A 25,563-nucleotide genomic window follows, 5' to 3' on the forward strand; every position below is an offset into this window, starting at 1 on the left:
TGATGCCTTCACTCAATCTCTTATTGGCTTATTCACAATTTACTATGTTTTTCCCAGAGACATTCCTTCTCTTAAGTATGTAAGTCCTATTGATATTAAATTAAAAATAAATTATAAATTATAGAAGGTAATGGTACCTTGATAACAGCAGTGTGAATGGTACTGTCCTCTTTAAATGGTTATGGTAGAATCTTATGCCCCTTGAAAAATGCTATTTGGAGGTTGGATTTTAGGAACATTGTTAGGTAGGGACGAAGGGTGTTTATTGTGAGATTAGTGCTTTAGTAATAAAGTCTGAGAGAATATTTGCTTGTCTTCCAAAAAGGAGGATGCACTGCCAGGAACTATCTAGGAACCAAAAAGTCACCTTTCAGAAGGGACCTTATGCAGATTTCCCAGACTGTAGAATTAAATACATATTTTATAATCTATCCATTTTATGGTATTCAGTCATAGCAAGCTAACCATACCAAAACACCAACATTCATTAGGAGAAATCTTCAGAGGACCTAGTTGCTCAATAGCAAGATGAGGGAAGGACCATAGGACAAGGAGCAGGAAGAGCTGAGGTCACTTTAGGGAGGGCTACACTCACTTCTGATTCATGGATTTTAGCTTCAGTGTTGGAGAAAAGCCCTTCCATGCCACTCCATGGACAAACTGTAGAAGTTACAGCTGAGCTTACAGACTCAGATATTTGGGGCATCGTTTGAAAACTGTGCATGGTCAGTGTAACGTAAGCAGAAGAGCTGTTCTGAATTTTAATGTTCTAGTGCTTTGTGCTAGACACAGAGACATGATCTAGGCCCCTCACAATCAGCGCCTACAACGTGACAGGTATTTACTTAATATCCAACAATCCTTGCTTGATAACTAAGAAAATCAGGAGATAGAAAAATTTAAAATTTGGAAATATTTTTTATTCATAAAAATCTAGATTCTGTAATTTAAAGAGCCCAAAGAACATAATAAAATCTTTGCCTCTATGAGTAGACGAACTAGGTTTTGTCTGATCTGTCCCCACACTATTCTAAGCCACTGTGCTTCACCCAGGGGCAAATCACAGCTGCGACTTACTGAGATGACAGAATCTTCCATAGCGCCCTAGGTCACATACGCAGGCACCATACACCCTGTGGCAATGGCCGTTGTTGGCACAGTGACATTTTCTTTTGCAGTTCTTCCCAAAGAACCCCTTTGGGCATCCTTCAAGGTATGGAAAAGAAGGAAATATTAGCTCACATTCCGAAATTGCTACAACCTTTGTTTATAAAACACAAATCCTGAGTTTCCACCCCTATCTGAGGAACAATAGACAGTTGATGGGTTGAGGGAAAGACAGTCACTGTCCTCTGGGGAGTTGGCCAATGGCAAGCGTTCATGTCCCAGCAGATGACCACATGCACACACGGACAGCACTACATGTATCCTTAGTAAGACATGAACTTGGGGGGAGGAGAAGGTGTGGTGCTCTAGGGGGAGCTGGAGTGAGATAGTGGAGGGCAGATGTGCTCAATATACATTGTATAAATGGATGGGACTTTAAAAAAAGAAATCTTTTTAATAGTACCTGAGAATTTCTTACAATGTATTTTAATCACACTCACGCCATCTCCTGCTACTCTTCCAAAATTCAGCTAACTTCCCTTCATAACCAACTTTGTATCTTCTTTTTCCTTTTCTTTTGTACACATCAAGTCTAATTTGTGATGCTCAAGGATTCTTGGATGTGGGCTCTTCCACTGGATTGTGGTAGATCTAGTAGAGGCGAAACTCTTACAGAAAACTGATTCTCCCAGCAGTTATCAATTGCTAATGGCTCCTCAGCTAGGGACTTCATGACCACTTCTTTCCATGCTGGGATTATGTGAGGCTTGAGCTGGCATAGGTCTTGTACATGCTGTCTCAATGGCTATGAGTTCATATGTGCCGCTGCCTTGCTGCATCTGGGAGACATTTTGTTTGTAGTCATCCACTTCTCTGGCTTTTAATTATATATATATATATATATATATATATGTATATATATATACATATAATATTATATATTATAGTACATCTATTTAGGATGTCATAGTGGAAGACAATAACTCCACAGGTGAAGTGCTTGTGGTAAAAATGTGAGGAGCTGAGCTCATTGATCAGAAGCAGATTTTTGTGTGTTTGAAGCCAACCTGGTCTACGTAATGAGTTCCATGTCAGCTATATCTGCGTAGTGAGACCCTTTCTAAAAACCAAACTGAAAGAGAAACCAAGACTTCATCTTGAAACCCAAGGTGCTCAGCATCCTGAGGAGTGACACTGGAGGTTGACTTCTGGTGTGGACACAGACCTGCACAATGTGTACCTGCAATCCACGCAGGCCCACAGTTGTCATTCTACTGTGGAGATAGACAGTAAAGAGAGAGTCAAAGGTGAAGAAAACCTCTAAATTAACAAGTAATGTAACTCTGAATTCTCCCAACATCTGTAGAAGAGAAAGTTTTTAAAAACGAAGATAAAAGATTCTAAGTGGCTTCCATAGTAGCTGGGTAATAGTATGTCTATCACTGTGACACTTACATAATTTCCTTATAATTTACTGAACAGATTCCCAAGAAGTTTGAGTAGATTCTGTCACAGAAGACCAACAAAGATACTGGGATAGTCATCTACTCAATGGGGAGGGTTGGGGTTAGGGCTGGGAGCCCCACTTTCCTGATTGCTACTCAATTTTATTTTTAATTTACTGGGTTGCATTTTAAAAGTCTATCATCTTTTAAATATGTAATTTATATGGATTTTAAAGATTATCAACACTCCCTTTGGATTGAAGAATTTAGTCGAAAGCTCTGAGTTGGTTTGGGTTGTTCTGTCTTTATTCTCAGACTGTGTTTTCTGAAACAGACTCTCCCAGAAAGGCACTGTTGAACACTCAGACATCTGCAAGGTTTTCCAGGAATGATGATGTGGACTTCTTGCCCTTTTATCACCTCGATCCCTTCGATCTCTCAGTGTGGGATTCGTATCAGTGATGCTTTCCTCTGATGCTTCAGAAGTAGATTGTCTAGTTTTGCTCCTCATGCTACCATGTCAAGGACCATGTGTTCAAGCCACACATGCATATCAATGGACTGCATGCTAAAAAATTCTTTATATTATAACAATAATATGATGACATTATATACACTTTATACTATGGAATATGTGATCATATGGGTTAATATAATTGAGGGTCCCTACCAAGATTTGTTCTATCTGTACTGATGTGGTTGGCATTTCAATGTAGAGTAACTTACAATAAATAAGAATGAGTTGTGCCTGACCAAGAAGAATACTCCTCAAGAAAGCTAAGTACAGTAAGAGAGGCTTGACATCCACTAGAAAGACCAAAGCTTGCAGAGGACACCACCTGAAGCTTTACATGACAGAAATGAATCTTCAGAGATCCATTTGCTCTGTGGAGCAACAGCCACAGAACTAGAACATGCAGAATATTAAGTAGTCAGTAGTTTACCTTTCTAGAAATAGTCAACTGGGCAAAAACTATGGTAAAGATTAAAAAAAAAAGGGGGGGTGGTTTATGAGAACCTAATTGTGGAAGGTTCCAAGTAACTAAGTATACATACAAACACACATACATACATACATACATACATACATACATACATAAACTACATAAAGGCAGTGGGCTCCTTAATAGGTTAAGAGCAGCAGAGAACATGATCACAGGAATTCTTGGGGAACAGCCTGAATACCTGAATAAGTGATCCTGGCCAAAAGATGTCACTGTGTCAGGACTTGAGTCCTGTGCCTGTGATATGCAGTAGAACATATCTTTGCTCTTTTTCTCTTGCGTGCAGTGAGCTAAAAAGAAAAATCTGCTCATACCATCTTCTAGATAATCATGAAGACACATATTTTTAAGTATATGAGCAAGATAAAAAGAGAAAACACTCAATGTATTTTATTTTATCATGTGGAAGTTTCAACTCCTAAAAGCTGTCTTCATTTAAAACACAAATGAAATGATATTTGGATAGCATCGTATTTAAATTTTTGATAGTTTCTCTTGAGAGATTTATATAAAAAGATGAAACTATCACCATTGGTTATGTTAATGTGATTTTTAAAAGGGGGAAGAGAGGTAAAAGAACAGAAGCAAGCCCAGTTAAACAATTTCATTTTTGAAAATTTTAAGCAAATTCACTGTACTTTGTAATACAAAGCACCCTGGTTTTCCATTGGAAAAAACTGGCCAGGTCTTGGTGATTTATTAGAGTCCAGGGTTTTTTTTATAAGATCAACCTTGTTAGGAGCCTTTATTAATTTCTGTTTTTTTTTTTTTTTGGTTTTTCGAGACAGGGTTTCTCTGTGGCTTTGGAGCCTGTCCTGGAACTAGCTCTGTAGACCAGGCTGGTCTCGAACTCACAGAGATCCGCCTGCCTCCGCCTCCCGAGTGCTGGGATTAAAGGCATGTGCCACCACCGCCCGGCCATTAATTTCTGTTTTGTGGGTTAGCAAAATTCGGAACATTACATTCCACTGGAAATATACAACATTTCCTTTCTGTCATATATTCAGTTTACAAATGCCACTATTCCCTATCATTCTTTAAAGCAAATATATTGATAGTCAATCGGTATATTTTAGGCTGCTTTTTTTTTTTTTTTTTTTTGGAGAAGAACTCACCCAAAGGAGCTGGCTGGTCTGCACCAGATGTTAGGGTGTTGCTTTCATTGCAAAGAATGCCAGTCCAGCCTTCAGGGCAGAAGCACCCACTCTTTCCTTGTTGGCATTTACCTCCATTCAGGCAGTTGTCACAGCTCAAGCTGCAGTCCAGGCCAAAGGTGCCATCTAAACAGACTGTCATGGGAAACCATCTTAGTTGACTCCTAGCTATATGTGTAACCAAAAATAAAGTAAAATACTTAAATCCTCAAAGGTAGTCACATCAGATATCTTTCCCCAAAAAAATCCAGAAAAGGACCTTTGCAAAGAGATAGCTCATAACACAGACCAGATTTTATTTTGGCAAGTTATAATATTAGATTATTGTTCCTTTTTAAAAGGGCTATGGGGAAGAAACAAACCAGGCCTATGACTGATTCTAGGGCAGAGAAGGGACAGAGAGTTCAGGCTTGTTATGCTTCCCTTTCTAGACTTTTCTATGCATATGTTATTGAAACTTACTATCATGTGTAAGGATGCACACATCTCAAATCTACCCACCAGCAGTCCACACTCTCAGATCAGGGTACAACATATTTACCTCTTACCTAAAATGTCAATGCTATTAGGGCTCATAAAAAAAGTACTACCATGGTCTCTGACACCACACATGTTTTTCTGAACGTTTTATAAACAGAATTGTACAGTAAGTGCTTTTGCAGTCAGGTTTCCTCTGTCAGTACAAACGCCTGTGACATTCCTCCCCATTCTGTGTATAATGTTCTGTTCCTTACTGAGAGGCAATCTGTTCACATCTTCGTTCTCTTCTTGAGGGAGATTGTCCTGATATGAGTACGTTCAGAGGTATTCTTTTATGCAGATGTTTATGCGTGGGCTCATGTTTCGTCCTCATCTTGGTGTGGGGGGATGGGTGGATGCAGGGCCTTGCTACTCTGGGCGGTGCTGGTTTCCACTTTGCGCATTTTCATCACAGCTGTGCTACTGAGCACGGCACCTGCCTTGCTTTCTTGACAGCTCTCTGTGGGACTGCATGGCCCATCTCATGACTGGCTAATGATCAAAGGAAAGACAGAAGAGGTGTAACTGGAACTCTCTCTTTTCAAACCTTGGTCAAATGATTTCATTTTGCCTACATGTGCTGTTCGCGACTACATTTCCTTTGATATTGAGTAGCCAAAACACCAGAAATTTAATAAGGGAACATTTAGATACTTCACCTTTATACAGAAGCATTGATAGTCTTATAAATGAACTATAATACAAATGTTTTACTGCCAGTTTCTATTTTCTATTTATTTATTTGTTTTTTATTTGGTGCATGTGCATATACATGTACAAATGGTGTGGTCAGGGCACAGCTGTTGGCAAGGGGTCACCTTTCTGCTATGTAGGTCCCAGATGTTGAACTCAGAAGGTTGTTCATGGTAGCAAGCATTTGCTCACTGAGCCATCAACACACTCCTTCACCTTGTACTAATTTCCACAAGTACTTTCATATCTTCTCTTTATTGTATAAAGATGGAAATCAAGAGATGATAAAGTTATAGGAAGTTCTGCGAAAGCAAAGGTTTTGGACCCATTTTTCTACTCAATCTCCCATCTCAACATCTGATGACCTTAACTATTGATAATGAAATTGCTTGGGTACCGTGTCTGAGTTATGGGATGATGAGGAGCCATAAACAGTGAAACCATCCTTTACTCACCCACTCTGTGCAAGGCTGTCAGACCCTGGAACTCTTCTTCTGCTTCCTGGTCTTCTTCATCGTCTTCATCTTCGTACGAAGCAGCCAAAGAAGGAGCAAGGTAAGGGAATGGCCGCGGTGAGTTTTCAACCAGGAGTCCTGGAAACCTCAGGATGTCTAGTGCCTCTTCTTCCTCCTCTAACTGCTCATCATCTAGAGCTCAGAGCAGAGAAGAAGACACTGGTTTTCAACACTGAGGCTAGAAGGAGGGAAAAGCAACCAAACATTGACAAATAGCGAGACGGCTATGCAAGGATGACTGACGGGCATAGAGCTCTGTGTAGGCTTTTCAAAGACCCGTTGTATCAGCAGCCAGATGCTGCTGGCATGGGGTTGAATGACAGTAGACAGAGTGAAGGGAAATAAAATAAGGCCAGAAAGAAAGAGGAGTGGGAGGAAAAGAAAAAGAATGAAGGGAGTCAGGAAGGAGGGAAGGAATGAGAGGAAAAGAGAAGGAAGAGAAGAAAGAAAGAAGGAGGGAAAGAGAGGGAGAGAAGGGTAGAAGGTAGAGAGAGAGACAGAGACCTGAAGGAGGGAGACAGAGTTCTAAAGTTTTCTTCTCCAGCACTCTGAAGAGCAGGAAGTGGAAGGAATTTACGAAAGACTCAGAAAATCCCTTGACTACTGACAGAGACAGGTCCTTCCATCACTTCCGATTCTGTATCCTTCTTCACAGGCGCAGTCATATGTCCCCACGGCGTTGATGCACAGCTGGTCACAGTCCACACTGACATCCAGGCACTCGTCCACATCTAGGGAGAGTAGAGTTAACCAGCACCTGCCCTTTTGTGGTATTGTGTGCCCTTTATTAACTAGCAGAGGCATCCTGTCACACAGAAAGCAAGTATAGCCCCTCAGTATCGCACATACCTACCCAGTGACTTGCTTTCGTTCATTTGCAAGTTTACCGAAGACTGGCCACACAAACGAATGTTTTCTGAGCTTTCTTTGTGTAGCTTGGATGAAGAACATAAAACTTAAATTCGATGGTTCCAAGCTGTGCCTTATTCTGCAAAAATGTACTAATTTCTCAGCTCAAGTATGTGAGTGAACATTTTTGCATCATTCCACGCAGGGTCCACAGAGAACTTTTGACACAGAAGAATACTAACTAGTGTGTCCTCGTGTAGCGATCAGATTTATGACTGAATCTGAGTTCATAGCCAATCCGTGTGTTAGATACATGGAGAGTCCCAGAGTGAAGCCACACTTCAACTACACCTCAGACTGTGCACACCTAACCCTATGGGTATGCGCAAGTGTGCGCCTTCATGTCATACAATCAGATCTTGGCTCACTCCTCTTCGGAGCAGATGGTGCATAAAATGCAGCTTTTGTTGGCTCTGTTAATTGGATGGAAATGATGAATCTGCTCCGCTGTGTTTAGATATATAGATAGCACAGTGTGTTTTTCTCGGATCTACACTGAAGGGCTGGCTGGTAGTGGTTTAAAGCCTGGCTACCATCAGAATTCAGGATTTGTCTCTTTAAGCAATGAAACTCCACGTTCTTTGTGACATTAATGTCATATATTTGACTTGATGCTGGAATAGATCGTAATGCTATGAACTGTGGATAGATTTAATGAAAATACATTTTTAATAATAATAATTGCAAAATTAAAAAATCAATAATGTATTTAAGATAATTTTTGTTTTTAAATTAACTCTATATAACCATAGAGAGCAATTGATTATACGATAGCATGCTTATACACACATAACATTCAGTTTCAACCTCATTCTTACTTTCCCCCATTGCCCTACCCTAATCTCTTTGTCCTTACTTTTAACCCCTTTCTCCCCATTGCTGCCCTTTGACTTTAATGTCACTTGTATCCTATCACCCTCTCTAGCCCCTCCCACTTAAAATTTCCCCCTTCTTCTCCTATAGCTGCCCTTCGACTTTTATGTCACTGGAATTCCATTACAACCTCTAATGCCTCCCACCTATCTTCTCTCTCTTCCCACTTTCTGTCTCCTTTCTACTTTAAAGGAACAAATAGATTTAAGTTTAGATTATGCATATGAAAAAAATGTGGTTATTGTCTTTCTGGATCTGTTTTATTTCACTTAATTACAAATGACCCCTAGTTGTATATTTTTTTTTTTCAAAAAATGATCTGATTTCATCTTTCTGGGGATGGATAAAATTCTGTTGGATACATGTTCCACATTTTCTGCATTTATTCTTCTGCTGATCGCCATGTAGGCTGGTTCTGTGCCTTGGTTATGATGAGCAGGGCAGTAGTAATTATGGATGTGAAGCATCATGTGGAAGGGTTACCTCACCCTTCCATCCTATACAGAGTGGTGGAGCCCCATTATATGGCAGTTCTAGTTCCTGAGTTTTGAGAGTCTTCCTAAGAGGGCCATGAAAGTTTGCCTTCTCTCCAACAGTGCATGAGATTTCTTCTTTCCTCATGTCCTCTCTGCTGTTTTTAATAACAGCCACATGACTTAGATGAGATGGAAGTTAAAAGTAGTTTCAATGTGCATTTCCTTGGCAGCTAAGCATGTTGAATTTTTTTCAAATATTTATGCCATTTTTTATTCGTTGTTTTGAGCACTAATAAACTATTATGCTCATTGATAAATTTAGCAATGGATATATTAGGGGCTTTTTAGTTTTTAAATTTTGCAGCTCTTTCTATATTGTAGCTATTAATCCACTCTGTAACATTGGATGACAAAAATAATTTTTCTGCTCTTTAGATTGTCTCTTCATTCTGGTGATTGTTTCCTTTGCTGTGTAGAAGCATTTTTAGGTTCTTGAAATCTAACTTATAAATTATTGGGATTTCTCTCTTGGTACTGGAATCAACTGAAGAAAGTTCTTTCTTATGCCTCTATCTCAAAGTGTTTTTTCCATAGATTTTTTTTTTCTAGTAGATCAAAGCTTCATGTGTCTCACTAAGATGTCTGGTTCATTTTGTAGCAATTTTTGTAAAGGGAGAGAAATACGGATTAACTTTCTTTATTCTACAGGTGGCTATCTAATTTTCACTGCATTTGTTGAAGGACCCCTCCCCCAACTCCTGTAACCTCAGTGTTGGTTGGTACAGATGGATGTGTCCTGGGAGCTCACTTGCCAATCTTTCTAGCAGAAATGGTGAGCTCCAGGTCCAGCAAAAGACCCTGTCTCAAAAAGAGGCTGGAGAAGCAGTTGAGAAAGACACCAACATCAATCTCTAGCCTCCACGTGTATCCACATGAGTGGCTGCATCCACATACTTACAAACACACACACATACAAACACACATGAGAGAGAGAGAGAGAGAGAGAGAGAGAGAGAGAGAGAGAGAGAGAGAAAGAGAGAAAAGAGAGGGAGGGAGAGAGAGGGAGAGAGAGAGAAAGAGAGGGAGGGAGAGAGAGGGAGAGAGAGGGAGGGAGAGAGAGAGTGCAATACTCACTCTCCAGACTCCAGATCTTTATATGATTTCTGAAGGAAGACACTATTAATTAGGAAAGCAAAAGAATGAATAAATTTCCTACAATGAAGAGATGATTAAAAGATAGCTAAGAAGGAATCTCTCATATCCAATACTAACCAGAAATCCTCTAACGGTAGTAGAGGAGGGAAAAAAGGAATAAACAGTAATCCAACTAACAACAATGACAAAAGAGTAATTGGCAGCATCTCTAATAACAGCTGCCTTCAGAGGAGTGCTTATCTTGTTCTTTACCTTTATTGTTGTTAACTTCCCTTAATTTACTCCCTAACCCTATTTCTGTCTTCATTCCACTGACTGAAATCTCGGGTTCTTCCAAGTATGAGCCACCAAAGGACATAGGCTGTCACACGATGCAACACAGAACTCCACATTTCTCTAGCGTGAATGGCACCGCTTCCAAGCTCCGGCCCCCAGTTGCACATCACATCAGTAGATCCATGAGATAGCAGGAATTTACCATCACATCCACAGCCGTCCGAACTGATCCGAAAGCCTTCCTGACAGCCACATTCGTAGCCTCCTGAATAGTTGATGCAGAGCTGGGCACAGCAGGCCTCTCCACTCTTACATTCATCAAAGTCTGAAGGGCAGAGGACATTTGTGTTATCCCAGGAAGCAGAATCCAACAAAACTGAAGAAGCTTTGCGAGGCCCCATTTCTGAATTAAACCTGATTAGCCATTTCTCACTTCTCAGGCCGTGTAGTAGAGACATTGAAGAAACAATCCCATAAAAATACGATACCACTTTTGGTTTATGTTTCTGGTATGTTCCTTACATGTCTGTTATTTAATTTACAGGATTATAAGTTATCTTTAAATGCATTTATAATTATAGGAATAGAGTTCTCTGCTACCTTTTCCAGTTTCAAAAGCAATATGACTGAATAAATAGAACTTGAGGAACAAAAAGGCAGAATTAAGGATGAAGATCCAAAGAATTCCACTTAGTAACTAATGTTTGACAGCCGCAGAAAGCACAGCTACAAACTTTGTAATGTGCCTGTTCTTTAAGACTGCAGATCAAGAGTGTTCCCAAATAAACATTCCCCTTGTACTCAATGAGGGAGAGGAGGGGGAACTGTATTTCTGTGAGATGGAAGGAGGCACCCTTACTTCACATACTGTGTATTAAATTCTGGAGTATTCCAGAGTATTCCCTAAAAGGTGCTGATGCTGCATCGCGTGGGATGAGTGAGGTCCACATGCGAGGGTTTGCTACAGCTGTGAAGTCAATCCCCTGTCAGGTGAGTAGCTGTTTAGATAGCATTATCATCGAGAACTCTACAATTGTGAATGCTTGTTAAGACACGGCTGGCCTAGGGACAACCAAAAAGCTCCAGTAGTTGTCAGGAAACCCCACAGCCAAACAGCGATCTGCTCGGCCCAAGCTTTACAGGGTCACTCTGGGCAGAAGAGTGAAAGGCTGCTGTAGACACTCGCTCTTTTCCTGTGCTCTGGGCTGCCAGGGACTGCATGATGAAGGCACTGGCTTTCAGCCCCTGGCTCAGTTCTAGCCTGCCTGCTGAGCTGTTAGGTTGGGTGGCTGGGACTGCTGAGCATACAGAATCCTATTGCTCCAGGACTACGTGAGCGACCACTGGTACAGAGAGGTCAGTGTCTCAATTAAGCCGGGAGAGTCAGTAGAGGCAGGGAAATGAAGACAAGAGACCGGAAGGAAGGAAAGAAAATGCAAGCAGCCGGTCAAGGTGAGGGGTCACTATCTAAATGAAGGTCATCTGGCACAATGCGTTCTTTTTCTAGCAAAATGTCACCAGGAGCTCCACTCAGAAGACTGCAGATAGACTGCAGATATTAGCTTTCATCATATTAAGCCTTCCCTTGCCCTTTAGATTAAACAAGGTGAACATAGAAGTTAAAAAATACAAAAGATAAAGTATTTTTTACTTCATTTAAAACAGTACTCTTTGTGATTTTTTAAAATTTTTTTTAGATATTTTTGTTTTCTTTTTTCTTTTAAAAAAGCCTTCTTGCTAACAGGTCTCAACTAGCAAGGGACTGGCTATGTCACATAATCTGAAAATATCCCTTGTTCTGATTGTTATTATGTGTTAATTTCTGATTGTTTTGCCATTTCCATTCTCCAGGGAAATTTCTTACCTTGCACACTGATTTCAGCTCACAATCTCAACAGAAACTGACCTTTTCTATGGTAGAATTCATGTGGGGGGCGAAGAGGTGCACATGGATGTCATGTGTGTGTGAGTAGACATGCATGCCCTGTGTGATGTGGGTGCACATGCAACATGGGGTCACAGGGGGTGGACACATGCATGCCATATGGGGGAGGGTACACATGAATGTCAAGTGAGGGATGTACATGTGTCATTGGTAAAATCATGTAGGAACTCAAATGCATGTCATGTGTGTGAGTAAACATGTATGTCATGTATGTGAGCGTGCATGCACGACATGTGGGGGAGTGTACATGCATGTCATGTGGGGGAGTGCACATAGATTTCATCTGTGGGAGTGCACATGCATGTCATGTGGGGGAGTGTACATGCATGGCATCTGTGGGAGTGCACATGCATGTCATGTATGTGAGTGTGCACGCATGACACGTGGGGAGTGTACATGCATGTCATGTGTAGGAGTGCACATAAATGTCATGTGGGGGAGAGTAAATGCATGTCATGTGGAGGAGTGTACATTTATGTCATGTGGGGGAGTTCACATGCATGTCATGTGGGGATTTTACATGCATGTCATGTGGGGGAGTTCACATGCATGTCATGTTGGGGATTTTACATGCATGTCATGTGGAGGACCACACATGCATGTCACGTTGGAGAGTGAACATGCAAGTCATGTAGGGGAGTATGCATGCATGTCATGTGGGGGATCACACATGCATGTCACGTTAGAGAGTGAACATGCAAGTCATGTAGGGGAGTATGCATGCATGTCATGTTGGGGATTTTACATGCATGTCATGTGGGGGACCACACATGCATGTCATGTTAGAGAGTGAACATGCAAGTCATATAGGGGAGTGTGCATGCATGTCTTGTGGGGGAGTGTGCATGGATGTCTTGTGGGGCATGCACATGCACCATTGGTCAAGTCATATGGGGGATACACACGCATGGTATGTGGGGGGCACACATACCTGTGGTGCATGGAAGTGCACATGTATCATGCGTCTTCCTCAATGCTCTCTTCACTTCATGTTTTGAGAAAGGGTCTTAGTCACTGCATCAACTGGCTAGCAAGCCAAGAGTTTCCTCTGTCTCCCCCAAGGAGTCCTGGGATTACATGCCCAGGCTTTTATGTGGGTGCTGGACCAGAATTCATGTTTTCATATGTACAGAGCGAGGAGTTCACAGACTTAGTTCTCACTCGAATCTTTTCTGACACTGTTACTTCAACCTTAACACCAGCCGCTTTTGTACATTTCTTTATTTCTTTCCATAGCCCTGATGGAACTGTTAATCATCTGAGTTCCTGTTTTGTTCAGACTTTAAGGCTTTTGGCTGCTGTTCAGGCTGCAACACCACTGCAGAGATGTAATGCACCTCTCACCTGAACAGGAAAAGCCAGCCCCAGACTGCTGCAGAGACATAATGCAACTCTCACTGGAAGAGAGAAAACCAACCCCCAAAACTGGAAGATTCATGTACTGAGGTGAAATGCTGAACCACTCAGTTCTGAAAAGCATCAGCGTGAAAAGCCCCGTCCTCTGTCCACAGCCACTGAAGGAAAGTTGCCAGTATTTCTCAGTATCTAGCCTTTTGGATAGCTTGACAAACCTCACTGTGATCCGACAACGGTTTCTCCAGTGACCCTTTACCCCTTTCTCTAGGTTCAGGACTGGACTTCTGCACTCTGGCAAGGCTGACCATTGGTGTGATAGCTGTACTTGGACCACTTTCATCTTTTCTTCTATGTCTCCATCTTGAGAAAATACCTCATAGTAACATATGATAGAACTCGTGGCTGGTTTAACAGAGCAACAGGCAGCAAGAAGGGTGGGGTGACCTCATGGTCTAAGGAAGCCATTGCTTTTGTCTTGGTGAATATATGATTTTCAGAAATAGGCATTTTATCATTGAAAAAATAAAGGAAAATAAACTATAAGCAGTGTAACATTGCCTTGTTGACTGCTGAAATCTCATAAATACGCAGTTTCCTGCATTTTGACCCTAGCAGATGCTATATTTTTCTAGCTTTAATAAGTTTCCTGAATTGTACTTTTCAAAGACTAAAGACATCAAGGTTTAAAAGAATATAAGAAGAAATGCATTAATTAAAATATAAAGAAAAGATGTAACTTATCAGTTTTCTTTATTTAGTGCTCATGAAAAACAAAATGAGAAGGGAAAAAGAAAGGAAAGAAGGAAGGAAGGAGAGAGGAAGAGAACAATTCATTTCTTTCATAAATTTAAATATTAATGAGACAGAAAATATGGCACAGTTTACATTGCAAGAGACTCAAAGAAGACAATTGGTTCTGATTTGTTGGGCTCTGTTAACTCATAGCAGTGTAAAAAGCATTCCTGGATCAAGAAACATATGCAATGGCTTTGTTTAGGCTTAAATAGTCTTGAGAGACCAGAGTACTGTAAATTCCATGATAGTGTTCTCTCACGGTGCCCAAGTACAAAACCAAATAACCCAGTCCAGTGCCTTTGCTACCTCTGCATTCCTGCTCTACAGAGCCAGAATAGCGTGCAGCGAAACTGAGGCTCTCTAGCATTCTTCCTGTCGCTATAAGGAGTGAGAACACATGCCTTCATTAAGAAAATAAGCAAATGTAGCACTTCCATTTTAGAACGAAGACATCACTATCTGGGGGCTTGGCAGATTCAGAAGCGGAACCCAGCAGTGCTGCTTCACACTGGATCGGTTGCCTCTTAGCGGAGAAACACTGGGAGACCTCCATTCGGCATTTCTCTATGAGGGAAGGCTGGGTTGGGATTATTCTTCTCATTGTTGCAAATGATCTAAACAATAATCATTATTACTAATAAATGAATGAATGATGCAACCTCTGGTAATATGTTGTTAAAGCCACCCACTAAAAATGGGTTTGGGGGGCTAGAGAGATGGCTCAGTGGTTAAGAAGATGACTTGCTCTCGCAGTGGCCCCAAGTTATCTTCCCAGCACCCATACCAGGCAGCTTATAATCACTAGAAACACTGGGTCCAGGGGATCTGAGTCCCTTTTCTGGACTTACTGACTTGTTGCACTCACATGTCCACATACCCGTGCACAAACACACAAATGCGCATAGTTAAAGAAGCGGGCTTGACCTGGGATGTCCAAAGAATGATTATCTTTTAAATTTTTCTTTTGGTAAAAGCTTCTATAGCATAATTGGACATTCATCTAATTCATTACCATACTGAAAAGCAAGGAGCATGATTTCATTTCTGCTTGAGGTAGGAAGACTTGGAACTGACAGCTGTATCTATTCTGAGCATACAAACCTGGTAGATTTGAGAGAACTTAGAATATTTTCCTGAAACAAAAGAGTAAGTTTTAGTCACATACAGTTACTAGCATATATATATATATTTAATGATATATATAAAAATACTTTTAATGATATATATATATGTGTGTGTGTGTGTGTGTGTGTGTGTGTGTGTATGCATATATACACACTTTCTTTAGGGACTGCAAAGCGTGTGTGTGTGTATCCTTAATTTCAGGGAAAATATCCAAGTCTACAATGTCTTTGCTATGTATCAATGGTCAGGTACACAGCTTAGTGTATTTGTCTCTCTTCAGTCTGAGGGTTGTGGCTCACACTGTAGCAATGGGTATCAGAATGAAAGTCCTAAAGCAGTCCAGAGAAACTCCGAATGAAGATGGCATTTACCGAACATTACCTATGCATGTTTTCTCATCTGCGTCGAGTCGATGTCCATGGTTACAGGAGCAATGGGGCCCACCAATCGCAGGTTCGCAGTGGTCAGAGCAGCCCCCATTGTTCTTCTCACAGCTATTTACAATCTCTAGTTCAATTCCTTCCCAAAACAAGCAAAAGAGGGCTATTAGCATAATAATAGAGAAAATGGAATATATGTTAACAATGGACGTGCCTTCTCTTTGGAGAGGATGACTCATTCTATTGAAAATATATTAACACTTTATGCATATAAAACTCTAAGGCTTATCATGAAAGACACATCATGAATATACAAGCCTATGCTGTGTTGTACTACTAAGTGATAAGAAGTATTGATAAGCAAAGTAATAAGAGGAGAAGAAATGCAGTGATGAATCCATCAGTGGCTACTAGATACTATAAAAGACACTTCCTTTAGGGACTGCAAAGCATGTGTGCATGCGTGTGTGTGTGTATTAAAGTTGATAATTGTTCTTTTCAGTGACTTTAGGTTAATGAAATGACTATTAAAAGTAACTTGGTGTTGACGAGATACTAAACCAATGTACTGGCTGATCATATGTAAGTTGCATCTTGTGAGAGTGCTAACCAGATTTGATGCCTATAAAACACACTTATCACATTAGCATACTATTATTTTGGAAACATGTCACCATCCCCGGCATATGCTAGTAATTTGGACATATTGGTGAGCATCAGGCCCAGCATCTGAATGTCGACTGGCCTGAGCATTCAGACGTTGTAGCCTCTGATTTTCTAAATGAAGACACAGGAAGTAAAAGAAAGCTTGGCTCGGTGTTTCAAGTGTAAAATTTCAATGCGCTGACCACTGTTTACTTGGTCATTTCTGCCAAAAAGGTGTGGGCACCCTGCACTCATTGATTGCCCCCATATTGGCTTATTACCTTATGCGGTTAATGCCCCAGTCCGTTGGAAGAAGAATATGAAAAATAACAGGACAAATGCACCTGGGATTGGGGCACTCCCTGTGAACATGTTTCATCCTGACACTGTGTGGAGAACCTGTAGCCTCCAAGATTGTGCTTGACCACTACAGCCTGTGGCACACTGTCCCCAACCAGCACTGCAGGTCCCTGCCACTCTGAGCCCACGGTGCCTTCTTCATTTTGCCTTAGTAGCTCCCAGCAAATGTTCAAACATACATTCCCAAAGATTGGTGAAATCAATGGAGATTCTGCCAATCAGTTTCTTGGATAAAGGTGAAGCCAGAGTCCACAGCACGCCCGTCCCCTAGAGGAGCTGCGTTTACGCTTAAATAGCATCATTCTCTGACCAGATCTCCTTGGCCTGTGCGTGCGGAAACACCTCAGAACTCAGATTTTCACTGAGAAGCGTTTGTATGTCAGTAGTAAACATTGAGGTGTGGAGACGACCTTAGAGGGGACTTAGTTAAATATTCCCATCAGGAAAGTAAATGGAAAAACGCACTTCCACCCAACACGGGCGACTCTAAGGCAAATTGCTTTCCTGAGTAAATTCTAAAGAAAGCTTGTAAATTATAAACCACTATTGATAATGATCCCTGCGTTCATGGTGCCTGAGAACTTGCAGGCCAGTTTGCAAGATTCATTTGCACATTTTAAAATATGCTCACCCCCTAAATGTCTGGCTATATTTCAAAACCAAACATTAATAAAGAAAATCCCATCCCCATTTTCTCTTCCTGCAAGGGGAGTTCTGCAGGCATTCTGAAAGGGCTCAACCTCAGAAGTCCATTCTTAATTAATAGTCAGTTTCTCTCCCATTGTATTTACTTTGCTCTTTCAAAGGCAAACACACTGTGAAGAAGCTGCCCTATAAACACAGTAGTAACGCATCGGTAGACTGGAACAGTACTTCAACTACCGGGAAACAGAATTCTATGCAGAGGAGAGTAAATTTCCAGACTTCTCACGGTGTCTCCTCATGAAGAAGCCCAGGAAGAATGTGAACATGCTTGCTTGTCTATCTTTCTCTGTGTGTTCTTTGTCTCTCACCAGTAAAAAGACATACAGTGCATGGAAACGGTGGTGAAGTCGAAGGTCTTGTTTATGCATAATTGAAAGGCTCTTCAAGTCCCAGCCCTAAGACTTAGTGACTAGTGCTATGAGCATTGTGGCATTAGCAGTGAGTGTGAAAGACTGCAAAGAACACCTCCAAGAAAGAGCTGCCACCTAGAATGTAGTAGCTGTCACTCATGTAAGTTAGGCCACCGAGTATGCAGTTAAGGAATGTCATTAGAAGAAGAGGAAATGGAAGCACAAATATTGAGACAGGGAAGAGATGGGGCCGAGGAACTAGGACAGTGGAGGAAGGAAGAGAGCATTTCGGGAGCAAAGAAAGTCATTGTCTTGGTTTGGTATCTAATGCTGTGATAAACAGCACAGCCAGAAACAACCTGGGAAAGATGGGGTTGTTTTAGCTTACATATCCCAATTAATCATAATCCGTCACGGAGCAAAACTAAGGCAGGAACTCAAGCAGGGAAGGAAGCTGGAAGCAGGAACTGAAGCAAGAGCTATGGAAGAACTCTGCTCCCTGGCTTACTCTCCAGGGCTGGCTCAGCCTACTTGCAAACACAGTGACTTCCACATGAATCATTAGTCAAGAAAATGGCCCGCAGCCTTGTCTATAGGCTACTCTGATAAAGTCATTTTCTCAGCTGAAGTTCTCTCTCCCCCATACCCTAGCTTATGTCAAGTTGACCAAAATGATCCAACACAGTAACCAACTGCTGGAAGACACTGAAACTTGACAAAACTGGGCAGGTTTTAATTTTATCTAGAAACATGAAAGGATAAAGATGAAAGAGTCAATGGAGGGTCAGGGAGGGTCAGACCTGCTAGCATGGGTTGATGAGAAGTTAGGAGGTGAGAGAGAGAGAGAGAGAGAGAGAGAGAGAGAGAGAGAGAGAATGCTTATTTTGGCTAATGAAATTTTTGTTGTGGAAATTCTAGCGGATGTGAGCTCACTTGAGAGTACTTTTAAGATAGGAAATGTTTGTAATGTTAATTTAGAACACAGTAATAATGATGATCCAGACAAGAAGGGGATTATTTATGAGGGCAATCTTTTGATTCCACCGTAATGCCCAAAGAAGCCTAGAGCTGTTCTTTTCTCTTATGTTTTCTTCACCCATGCTTTTTCCTCTTCTTTGGGCATTACAGTGGAACCTTTAGTGCTGAGCAGAGGTGATACAAGAAGACAGAACTTCACAAACCATCAGAGTCATTAATTCAAGATTTTCTGGTCAGAAAACCTGAAAGTCCACCCTCGCTGACTAGCCTGCAAACCATACTGCAGACTCTGTTCTATTTGCCTCTTTCCTCAACAACAGAATGAAACCGGTTGCACTTGTCAGTCCCCATCCCCACTCTGTCCCACCAGGGAAAGTGCTCGGGTACTTTCTCTTAGCCAACATTTTCAGTGCTGGTCTTTCAATTATCACTCTTGCTTGCTACTTGTAACACCTGACTCACTTCCAAGGCTGTCATGGTTGCTACTTACGGTAACAATGTTTCCCGTCAGCTCCTAGCTCAAAGCCGGGGTGGCAGGCACACCTGAAGGACCCCTCTGAGTTCACACAGCGATGAGCACAGGGAGCAAGCTCTTGAGAACACTCGTCTATGTCTACAGGGAGAGACACACAGCATCTGTCTTAGCATCTCCAATCCAGCCTTATTTGTGAATTATAAAAATGAATATACTGTCACCTTCCACTTAGCCTTTAATTTTCAACACAATACTAGATACCACAGACTCCATCCACTTAGCGAGAAAGAGGGACTTGTGAGCACAAAGATGCTATGACTACACATCCTGAGTTAGTCTGATGCTCACTAGTGTTTCTTCCCGTCCACCAAACCCAGCTGCTATTAACTGGGAAACATGAATAGATCTAAAGATAATAGTTCTAATCCACTCCCCAGCAGCACAGAGGCCACTGTAGTCTGACATTATGAACACAGCATATTATTAAATAGATACTCCAATCCCCTGGCTTTTTCTTTACTTTTGAGATTGTATGTTAATTACAACATTTTCCCCCACTCTTCCCACCCTCCAAAGCCCCCCATATTCCCTTTTCCACTCTTCTTCAAATTTATGGGTTCTTTCTTCTTCAGTTTTTATTGCATGCATAAATGTATTTGTATATAGACATATGTTCCCAAATATGACCTGTTGCAGCTTCCTGCTTTAAAAGGAGAGGTGCAGTGATGGGCAACTCAGATGTGGGGCCTTTCTCATAGCAACCCAGACTTGGTCCATATACATCTTTGTAACTGTTATGACTATGATACGACATGCCATATGATTCTGGTATTCTCCTGAAAGAGATGGCCACTTTGATTCAACACGACTTCAGTTTGGGGGTCCAGGTAACCTCTTCCTTTTACCTGAAGAGGTCCTGTCACATCTTTTCTGATTAGTACATCTTTTCCCCTCATATTTGGCTGCCATTCACATTCTCATGTACTGGTGGAGCCCTCAAATATGCAGTGGTGTTGGGGAGAGATTTCTAGGATTACTGCATCTGACATTAAAATAGGAGTCTGAAAAATGAAAGTTATCTGTTTTTCTATTTATCTTGTTTGTTGGTGTTCAATAGACAATACTTAAGATCCTCTACCATCCCTTCTGTCAGTTGCCAAGCTAGGTTAGTGCTGAGAAATGAAAAGCAAGGATTGGGCCCACGGCTGAGCAGTTAAGAGCACTGCCTGCTCTTCTAGAGGGTCCAGGTTCAATTCCCAGCACCCATCTGGCAGCTCACATCTTCATTCGGTCACTCCAGTTCCAGGGAATATGCTGCCCTGTTCTGGCCTCTGTGCGTACTGCATGCACATGGTACACAAACATAGGCAAAGCACCATACATATTTAAAATAGTAAAGCAGTAATTAAAAAAGACATGGAAACCAAAGTAGTATATCTTTGCCAAAATAATATGCTTAAAATTCGTAAAGCTGTTTTCTTTGTATTTCACTTCACTTATTTTCTGTGCATGTGTGCGTATGTGAACGGGGACCGATGTCAAGGTACATGAGAGTGGTCAGAGGCCAGCCAGCAGCAGTTGGCTCTCTTCTTCCACCATATGGGACCTGGGACTTGAACTCAGGTTGCTAGATGTCGCTGGAGACTTTCTCTGTCCTGCCCAGTCCCACTGGGTTTGTTTCTCTCCCACCTGCCAGTCCCCACAGTCGCTCATAAAATAATCATTCGAGGAGGCTTAATATTAATTATAATTGCTTGACTGATGTCCCAGGCTTCTTACCGACTAGTTCCTACATGTAAATTAATCCATTTCTAATAATCTGTGTATTGCCACTTGACCTGTGGTTTACCAGTAATGTTCTGGCATCTTACTCCTCTGGCTGCTCCTAGCATCTCCCCACTCCACCTTTTTCTCCCATTCTCTCTGCCTGGATTTCCCACCTATTTATAGTCTGCCCTACCATAGGCCAAAGCAGCTTCCTTATTAACCAATGGCAATAAAACATATTCGTAGCATACAGAGGGGCATCTCACTTTATCTAGGCCCAAACCTGTAAAAGCTGAGCCATTTCACCAGCCTTCATCCCCCCATCCCAATCTCACAATGATTTTTATGTCTAGTTTGTATTCAATTTCTCAAAATGTTTCTCAGTCCTGTAAACCAAGAAATATTTTGCTGTTTTCATAATTAATCCAAATAAATTTTCTCATTTCATGGAGATGCCATGATAAAAATGAAGAATTCTGTGGTTTCTCAGAAGTTATTAAAGCAAAGACTGTCCCACAGGGCTTCTTTCATTCTCCATTGGTGCCAGTCATGAAATAATTTAGCCCTTTCATCTCCGAACTGAAGTGTGGCTGCTTTGCTATTTCTGGAAACAGAACTGTGTAACCTTGTGTTTATGGCGTTTCTTTCTCCTCTCGTTTTAATTATTCCTAAGTTCTGAGAGCTTCATTTGCACACACTTGCTTTTCAAAGGTTACCTCCACCTCTGTAGCCTATAATCAAAAACTCCCTATGTGGTTAACTGAGGGGTTTGAAATATTAATTCTCGATTTTTCTTTAAAAAAAGAAACAGAAAACAAAACAAAACAAAAAACATTACCTCTGAAAGCACACTAAGTCATTTTTTAAAATAAGGAAGAATTTCACTATGTTTTTTTGTAGCAGTCTAAAATACTTTCATAGTGATCAAGTAAAGAATTAAAGTGTTCATTTTTAGCATAAATAAAAACACCTTTTCTCCTACCTACTCCAACTGTTCAATATGACTGCAACAGAATTTCAAACAATTACCCAATTAAGATATCAGTTTCAGCTTCCTACCTTCACAGGCCTTTTTGTCTGCAGACAGCTGGTACCCAGCATGGCAGGCACACCTGGCCACACCGTTCTCACTTTGGCATAGGTGAGCACATTCATTCCTTCCTGCACAGGGGTCTGTCTCTGAAAGCAACGAAGCAGTCAGTGATCATAATTCACTCAGTTTAGAAAGATGTGCATAGTGGATGGCTGGATAAAGAAAAGTCACAAAGATATTAGAGTCATGGGTTTCCCATTTAAAGATGTTTAGATTCCAGAATGGTGTTTCCAGCTTTCGAATGGAACTCATTCAACAAACACATTTCTGCTTTTGCATCTGAGACCTGTTTCTGGGCAAGATAAAGAGATCAAGATCAAAAGGGACTTAACCTAACGTCCCTGTTTCCAAGTTCTGATCCCCTGCCCTCTGCTATACAAGGGAACCAACCACAGTTCTGTAACATGTCTTAACTAATATCCCTGTTTCCAAGTTCTGATCCCCTTCCCTCTGATCCACAAGGCAACCAACCACAGTTCTGCAGCATGACTCCGGTCTGTTTCTCTAGCTACAGTTGTCCACCTTTGGACTGTCATGTTCTCATTGCATCAGCTCCTTCCCTAGATTCCCCCTGATACTGGGTCAATTGTCAGGGTGTCAGGAAAAGGCATGTGGAGAAACAAAGGTGGGATTCCTGGCTCTTAAGGACAGGGTCTTTGTATGTAACCCAGGGTGGCCACGAACCCAGCCTGATCTCCCCAGCTCTGGCTTCAGAATGTTATGACATTCTGGTTGTTCAGGGTCACAACCATGTTCCACCACACTTGCTAGTAATTACATTTGAAATTTCTGAGTGTCTTTGGTTGTCTCAGACCAATTATTGGTCCCAGACTATAATTATTGTTATAAACTGTTAAGTGAGGTTTTCTTGTATTTGTTAGGAGTTTTAAATTTGAGAAATGTTCATTTATTCTATAGTCTTCTCCCGTGGGACAATGGTCTGTTCCCTGTCACTTGTATTTTAAATAAATGCTGATTGGCCAGTAACCAGGCAGAAAGTATAGGCGGAACGAGCAACCAGGCAGAAAGCAGAGAAGGGGAAATGAGAACAGGAGAATTTTGGGAAGAGAGTCAGTTTGCAGTCGACACAGAGGAACCCAGACACAGATCAAGCAAGATGTGACTGTCTTGCCAAAAATGGTACCAAGCCACGTGGCTAACACAGACAAGAATTGTGGGCTATTATAAGTTCTAAGAGTTAATAAGAAACCTGAGCTATTAGACCAAACAGTTTATAATTAATATAGACCTCTGTGTATTTCTTTGGGACTGAATGGCTGCAGGACCGGGCAGAACAGAAACCTTGGACAATTAGTCTTCTTCTTCTTCTTCTTTTTTTTTTCCTAATATCTTTTTTTTTTTTTTTTTTTTTTTTTTTTTTGTCTTTAGGACAGAGTAATGCCAGCATCATGGAATGTGTCCCATGGTTCTGCATATGCTTATACCATCTGACAAACACTAGAGCTTTGGTCTAAGTTCTTTAAAAGCTTGGTGGAATTTGCTTTGATGGTTTCTGTTTTGAAGAACTATGAACATTAATTCACTTTCTTCATTAGACACAGGGATGTTCAGATTGTCTCTTTCTATGAGATTACCAGGTTATCTTTTCAAAAAATGGATGCAGTTTTACCCAGGTTATACAAAGGGACTGAACCAAATAGTTAGAGACTTGGATATTCCTGTGATTGCAATTAATAAGACAAAGTCACAGAAGGGGTTTATGGCGCCATTCAGTCACAGATTGTCTGTTAGTATATACTCAAAGTTTCCTAAACATCCAGCATTTGTTCCCAGCACCATAAACTAATAAACTGAGACAAGATGACAAGACATTAAAAATTTGGGAGATGAAAGTCAACTAACACTGCATCAATTGACTGACGTTTCTAAGTCCTCCAGCAGGGTCTGCACTCTATGTATTCTTTCTCAGTGCACACAGGGTACTGAAAATGATAGACCATGACCTGGGTCAAATTAAAACATTGATGGATATAAAATGACTAAAGGGGATTTTTTTTCCTATTTTTCTGTTCCCCTGCCAGTATTATTTGCATGGGTGTTGGGCATTCAAACTCAGGTCCTCATGTCTGGTCAGCAAGTACTTTCCCACTGTACCATCCCCCCAGTGCAAGGCAAACACACACACACACACACACACACACACACACACACACACACACACACAGAGAGAGAGAGAGAGAGAGAGAGAGAGAGAGAGACAGAGAGAGAGAGAGATGCACACTTTTTAATTAAATTTATTTTTTTAATTTTAAATCTCTACCTCAGTTTTCCCTCCTTTCTCTCCTCCCATCCCCTCTCCATACCTTCCCTCCAACCCTTTCAATCTACTTCTCTGCTTCTGTTCAGAAAGGAGCAGTTCTCCCACAGAGGCCTGCTTATCAAGTGGCCATAAGACTAAGCAGATCCCCTTGTATTAAGGCTGGGCAAGGCAACACAGTATGAGGAATAGGTTCTCAAGAGCCAGCCTAAGTGTTAGAGAAAGTCCCTGCTCTCACTGTTAGGAGTCCCACGAGTAGACCAAGCTACACACTGTTACATATGTATAGAGGGCCTAGGTTGGTCCCATGCAAGTTCCATGGCTGTTGGTTCAGACTCTGTGAGTTTTGATGAGCCAGATCAGTTGCTTCTGTGGTGTTCTTGTCTCCTCTGGCTCCTACAATCCTTCTTCCCTCTCTTCAACAGGATTCACCAAGCATAGCCTCATGTTTGACTGTGGGTATTTGCATCTGTTTCCATCAGTTACTATATGAAAACTCTCTGATGACAATTGATGTAGTCACTAATCTGATCACAAGAGATGGCCAGTTCAGGCTATCCCTCTTGGAGTCTTATCTGGGTTTATGCTTGTAAATTTGTGGGAGTTTCCATTGCATCAGGTTTCAATCTGATCCCCCAAAGCCTATCTCCTTTCTATGCTTCTCTTTCAATACTCTCCCCCCTCCAGCTGTCACACCCAACCCTCAAGTTCCTATCCCAGAGATCTCTTCCATTTCCCCTTCCCAGAGAGAGCTATGTATCACTGCCCCCCTTGGGTTCCTCTTGTTACCTAGCCTCTCTGAGTCTGTGGATTATAGCATAATTATGCTTTACTTCAGAGCTAATATCCACTTATAAGTGAGTATATACTGTTTGTCTTTCTGGGTCTGGGTTACCTCACTCAGGATGGTTTTTTTTTTTTTTTGTAGTTCCATCCATTTGCCTTTAAATTTCTTGATGTCATTGTTTTTAACCTTTAAGTAATACTCCATTATGTAAATGAACATTTTCTTTATTCATTCTTCTGCCTAGTGACATCTGGGTTGTTTCCAGATTCTAGCTATTACAAATAAAGCTGCCATGAACATAACTGAGCAAGTGTCTTTGTGGTATGATTGAGCATCCTTTGCATATATGCCAAAGAGTAGTATAGCTGGGTCTTAAAGTAGATTGATTCCCAATTTTC

At 41.2% G+C, this 25,563-nt stretch overlaps 1 protein-coding gene across 11 annotated transcripts in view; it reads right to left on the minus strand.

The window, feature by feature from the left end:
- The window catches only part of LOC121452851 (EGF-like and EMI domain-containing protein 1), a 687,333-nt gene that overhangs the window by 107,149 nt on the left and 554,621 nt on the right, over positions 1–25,563 (minus strand). For 6 of the 11 annotated variants that reach the window (XM_041659186.1, XM_041659185.1, XM_041659189.1 and 3 more), the window contains 9 exons: positions 22,067–22,186; positions 19,256–19,378; positions 15,729–15,866; positions 10,329–10,451; positions 9,830–9,871; positions 7,046–7,168; positions 6,378–6,569; positions 4,672–4,845; positions 1,078–1,206 (listed from right to left, as the gene is read on the minus strand). In XM_041659186.1, coding sequence (XP_041515120.1) covers positions 1,078–1,206; positions 4,672–4,845; positions 6,378–6,569; positions 7,046–7,168; positions 9,830–9,871; positions 10,329–10,451; positions 15,729–15,866; positions 19,256–19,378; positions 22,067–22,186 — 1,164 coding nt within the window. The remainder of the gene's footprint in view (positions 1–1,077; positions 1,207–4,671; positions 4,846–6,377; positions 6,570–7,045; positions 7,169–9,829; positions 9,872–10,328; positions 10,452–15,728; positions 15,867–19,255; positions 19,379–22,066; positions 22,187–25,563) is intronic. The other 5 variants (XM_041659182.1, XM_041659181.1, XM_041659192.1 and 2 more) reach the window with 2 other exon arrangements.

The sequence above is a fragment of the Microtus oregoni genome, unplaced genomic scaffold, assembly GCF_018167655.1.
Source record: "Microtus oregoni isolate MIOR12 unplaced genomic scaffold, Mior012 000010F_ref0000083, whole genome shotgun sequence".
NCBI lineage: Eukaryota > Metazoa > Chordata > Mammalia > Rodentia > Cricetidae > Microtus > Microtus oregoni.